Source organism: Hydra vulgaris, chromosome 15 (assembly GCF_038396675.1).
Source record: "Hydra vulgaris chromosome 15, alternate assembly HydraT2T_AEP".
NCBI lineage: Eukaryota > Metazoa > Cnidaria > Hydrozoa > Anthoathecata > Hydridae > Hydra > Hydra vulgaris.
Window position 1 is genome coordinate 56,429,226 of NC_088934.1, and position 5,055 is coordinate 56,434,280.

The following is a 5,055-nucleotide window of genomic DNA, read 5'->3' on the forward strand; positions in this document are numbered from 1 at the left end:
TTTAAAATTTACTTAACAGACTCTCACTGCTCTTTAAATTTCAATGAAATAAATCAAGTCGAACTTGAAATAGCTATTAAATCACTTAAAATTAAGTCCCCAGGAATCGATGATATCTCTTGCAAAGTAGTGTCAGATGTTTTTAAGGAGATACGTATTCCAATTTACCAAATATTTAATTCATCAATTTCAACAGGTATTGTACCTGATAAACTAAAAATCTCCAAAATTATACCAATCTATAAATCAGGAGAAACCAATTCTTTAAACAACTATAGACCAATCTCTATCTTTTCGGTATTCTCAAAACTTCAAGAACGAGTAATCTATAATAAATTAAATGAATATTTAAAAACTAACAAAATTATCAATAAAGGTCAATATGGTTTTTAAAAGCTACACTCAACTGAGCATGCAATTCTTGACCTCTCAAATAGGATAAGTAGATCATTAAAAAAAAAAAATTCACATAAGGGATCTTTAATGATTTGTCAAAGGCATTTGACACCGTCAACCATGAGATTTTACTAACAAAAATGAAAAACTATGGTATAAAAAATCAAGCTTTAAATTGGTTTAAAAACTATCTTAATAACAGACAACAGTGTGTCATTATAGATAGAAAAAAGCAGTTCAAATTTACTAAAAACAAAATGTGGTGTACCCTAAGGTTCCATTCTTGCTCCTCTTTTGTTTCTTATTTATATAAACGATCTTCCAAACGCCTCTAATATCTTTAAAACTATAATGTTTGCCGACGATACAAACTTATTTTACTCGTCAAAGACAATCGAAGATCTCTATGAAAAAACAAATGCTGAACTAAAAAAAGTTAACATATGGTTTAAATCAAATAAACTGTCACTCAATACAGAAAGAACTAAGTATATACTATTTCACTCTAATCAACAAATTAAAAAAATACCCCTGAACCTACCAACAATTAATATAGAAAATATAACCATCAAAAGAGTTCTGAATACAAAGTTTTTAGGAGTTCTAATTGATGAACACATCTCCTGGAAACCCCATATAAACTACATAAAACAAAAATATCAAAGAACATAGATTTACTTTACAAGGCAAGACCATTTTCAGGGGCGGATGCAGGATTTTTTGTAGGTGTTGCCTGTTTTTTTTCGAGTTGCCAAAATATAGTCGGCGATATTTTTTTGTAAACCCCTCCCCCGGGCTAGCGAGGGGGGGGGCAAGGTTGCAAAAAAATATCGCAGACTATATTTTGGTAATTCGTCATCAAAGCGACATCAGTACTTTATTATTACTTACTTGGCATTGTTCTCAATTACCCATATAAAACATAAATAATAAAAATATTGCCTTGGCTATTCTGTTCATAAATTAGACATTATTTATTTGTCTAACCTATTTAATGAAATGCACCAACGAGAAGGTAAGCCAAAGGACTTTGCACTCCATCTGTAAACTGTCATGTGGCCTAAGGTCAGCCCTCCATTTCTGGATTCTTTCCTTTTCTTGATAGGCAGTTAGGCCAAATTTTTTTTTAATAGGGTTTTTTTTTTTAAATTTTTATGTTGGTTTTTCTAATTTTCACTAAATGTAAGATAAACTTAAATGTAAAATAAAATACACGAATATAGTCAATAAACAAAAAAGAAATTAATAAATTAATATTAGGTAAAAACCAACTCTAAGCGTCGTTCCCCTAAAACAGAAAAAATATTTAAAACTCTTTCTACATCAGGAAATATTTCTTGATGAATAGACATCAGAGCTAAAGAATTAAATCTTGACTCTGTCATGCGGCTTTGCATATAAGTTTTCAGTCTGCGTATAACAGAAATGCTCCTCTCGCATTCACATGTTGTAATTGGAATTGTTCCCATTATTAAAAAACCTTTCCTAATGTTTGGGAAACCCCTCATATCAATAGACTTTAAGTCTCTGTAATAGTGGATGGGATCACAGATTGATTGTTCCCAAATGTTTCCCACAAATCTAATTCAGCACGAATTGATGTAGGATGAGGCATATCCGATATATTAAAATGCAAAAGTTCCATAAAATCTGACTTTTAAAAACATTTTTCTTTATTTTTTTTTACAACAGTTGCAATAATACCAGATAAACCTTTGTAAACAATCATCTCACCTTCATCAAATCTATCTTCTAATTCATTAATTAAATGATCTAGAAGAGAAGATATGATGGAATATTTGAAATAATCTGAAACTGTGTCAGAGGGATAATTATCTCTATAAACTTGTCTGCCACAGAGCCTTGGTTTAACTTTAGAAATATCTAGAGTCTTAGCTAGGTCAAGAGCAATTAAGTACCATTGGTTATGATAGACATCAATATTTTTTTTTAAATCTAAACTTTGAGTTTTCAAACAATTTATTTCATTACACTGTTGTGATATATCAAATGCTTTAGTTTGGAGAACAACAGTGATGGCGTAGAAATAGTCCATTATTTGTTTTGTTAAAACTAAGCTCACAATAAAAGATAAATTTTTCATAAGATTTAAAAAACATGAAGCTTTTGAAGAAGTATCAATATTATAACTCTTACCTTCATTGTATGCCATTTCTTCCATTGAATGAAAAACGGATATGTAGTTATCAAAAAAAACATACAGACCTTTAAGTTTCTGAACCCATCTAGTTCGACGTGTATCAATTAATTTTGCTTGACCAGGAAAAATGAATTTATTGAGACAGCTAGCACGTTTAGGTGGTAAGTTAAAAAAATATGATATATCTTTGATTTGATCAAGAGCATTTCTTACACTCTGAACATTGCATGATTTACCAATAACTAAATTAAGTTTAAGGCATGCACAGTGAACAAAAATAGCCTTTGAATTGATAAGTTTAACTCTAGATGAAATACCTTTTAATTTACCAGACATTGCCCCAGCACCATCATATCCTTGACCTCTACATTTTTGGATATCAAGACCAAGATCATCAGTTGCAGAAATTATGTTTTGCGCAAGACTAAGACCAGTTGTACCAGATTTATATTCAATAAACCATAGAAAGTCTTCACAAATAAGATTATCACAGTCAATGTATCTTATAACTAGAGATAGCTGTTCAACATTAGAACAATCAGAGGCTCCATCACACAAGATAGAAAAATAACCTGACTTTTAAATTTCTTAATTAGAACTTCTTCGATTGTTTTTTCACAGCATTCAATAAGTTCGTTTTGTGCGGTTTTAGATATATAAGTTGCATTTTTAGGAGCAGAAGGAATATGGTGCTTAGAAACTTTATCACCTACTTTAATACAAAAATTTAAAAGCTCTACAAAGTTACCTATACCAAAGTTGTCTTTACATGTTTCTCCAATCTGTGGATGATACTTACTGTCATCGCGATGGCCTCGAAAAACAATATCGTTGCGGCCAAGAAAAATAATTGTCTTTATAATTAGAATTAATTTATTTCGATTACTTATAATAAGTTTTTTTCTTAGATAATCAATGTCAACTTCAATCAGATTTTTTTTTGAATTAGATCTAGATTGCAGCATGTTCAGACAATGCATTGACGTTTGTGAAGTCGAGAATTATTATTGTGATCCATATAAGCACGAGTTGCGTTACCCCATATTTTAAAAGGTTTTTGAATAAAGTTGATTATAGTGGTATTGTTTGAAATTCTGCTACCCAACAGTGTACATGGAAGGCAGTATGCTCCATCTTCAATCTGTGAATAAGCTAACCAGGAATATTCAAGTAGCCATTTATGTAAAAATGATCTTTTTTTTTTTTCACAAGAAACAGGAAAAACAGAAGACAAGTTAGGAATAAATATTTTATTAACTAGATCTAATAACATTAAATTATCTTTGCCAGCAAATAGATGTCTACCGCGCTCATAGTATATAGAAACATCATAAAAAGGAAGGCTTGAAGACTGATCTGATGCACAAAGAATACAATTAACTAAGATTGGATTAGGAGCAATATCAATATTTGCATCTACAACTTTAGTTTCATTATCTAAGCAAAACTTTATGTGAGATTGAACTAATGATTTTTTATTTGAAAATAGATTTTTAGGAGGTTGACAAGATAAATTAGGACCTTAGTGGTAACATAACAAGATAAAGTATGGTGGTAACATATAGTGGTAACATAACAAGATAAAGTATGGTGGTAACATATAGTGGTAACATAACAAGATAAAAGTGGTACAACATATAGTGGTAACATAACAAGATGAAAGTGGTAACATGACAAGATAAATTAGAACCTTAGTGGTAACATAAGAATGCGATAGAACACTTAGCAAAACTGAACACGATCCTCTTTTTAAATCACTTTTGACAAATTTCATTAAGCATAAAACTTCTCTTTTCACAATAGGGACAAAATGATTTGGTGACCACATATCTTTATCCTTGGAAATAAAGCGACAATCAGTGTTACACCATATACTCAGAATTTAGATAATGCAATTTAACAAAAAAAAGAAGCAAATTTATTGTTTCTGCAATTGTTATAGGCTTCTTTTTCTATAAGTTCAGAAATATTTATATAATTTAATTCTGCAAAAGAATCAGAAGACTCAAATGAAACACATGCCGTGAAAACACTAGAGAGTGAAGAAAAACTTTTAGATTCTACAGAAGTTAATAGTCGAAGAATTTCATGTGTTTTATCGAAAGACAGTTACCATTTTCCATTGACCTGTAAAGTTATATCATATATAAACTAAATATAACTAAAAAAAACATATGGAACTAAAGGTTATTTGTTAAGAATTGTTTTATAAACAAAATAAAACATAAAAAAATGCGTTTAAACTCATACTTTAAAACAATATAGTCTTCATTTTCTTTTTGCATGGGAATAAAAGCTTCCATTTCAGAATTTCTTAAGGAAAGAAGATCTTTGTTTACAACAGGAAACTTTGAATTTAAATCTTTAAGATTATTACAAAGCTTTACTTTGTAAGTCGTAATATTAGGCAAATGCTTAGCTTTAATGGCATTGGATTGCAACAAATCCATAATTGCAAGCAAAAATAAAATTTGTACTTAAAATTACTTTAAACTAAT

The 5,055-nt window shown here is 29.8% G+C and overlaps 1 protein-coding gene across 1 annotated transcript; it reads right to left on the reverse strand.

Moving 5' to 3' along the window:
* Nucleotides 1-1,915: 1,915 nt before the first annotated feature.
* On the reverse strand, nucleotides 1,916-3,522 carry LOC136092101 (52 kDa repressor of the inhibitor of the protein kinase-like). The gene is made up of 3 exons (XM_065819820.1): nucleotides 3,135-3,522; nucleotides 2,131-3,027; nucleotides 1,916-2,046 (listed from the first exon to the last, which is right to left on the reverse strand). The coding sequence occupies exons 1-3, from the start codon at nucleotides 3,520-3,522 to the stop codon at nucleotides 1,916-1,918; spliced, it is 1,416 nt and encodes a 471-aa protein (XP_065675892.1).
* Between the last annotated feature and the right edge of the window lie 1,533 nt (nucleotides 3,523-5,055).

Coding starts and splice junctions, on each gene's coding strand:
- LOC136092101 (XM_065819820.1), bottom strand. CDS start 3,522: ATGCTGCAATCTAGATCTAATTCAAAAAAAAATCTGATTGAAGTTGAC. Junction 3,028..3,134: donor TCTAATTAAGAAATTTAAAA/GTCAGGTTATTT, acceptor TTATTTGTGAAG/ACTTTCTATGGTTTATTGAA. Junction 2,047..2,130: donor AGAAGATAGATTTGATGAAG/GTGAGATGATTG, acceptor TTTAAAAGTCAG/ATTTTATGGAACTTTTGCAT.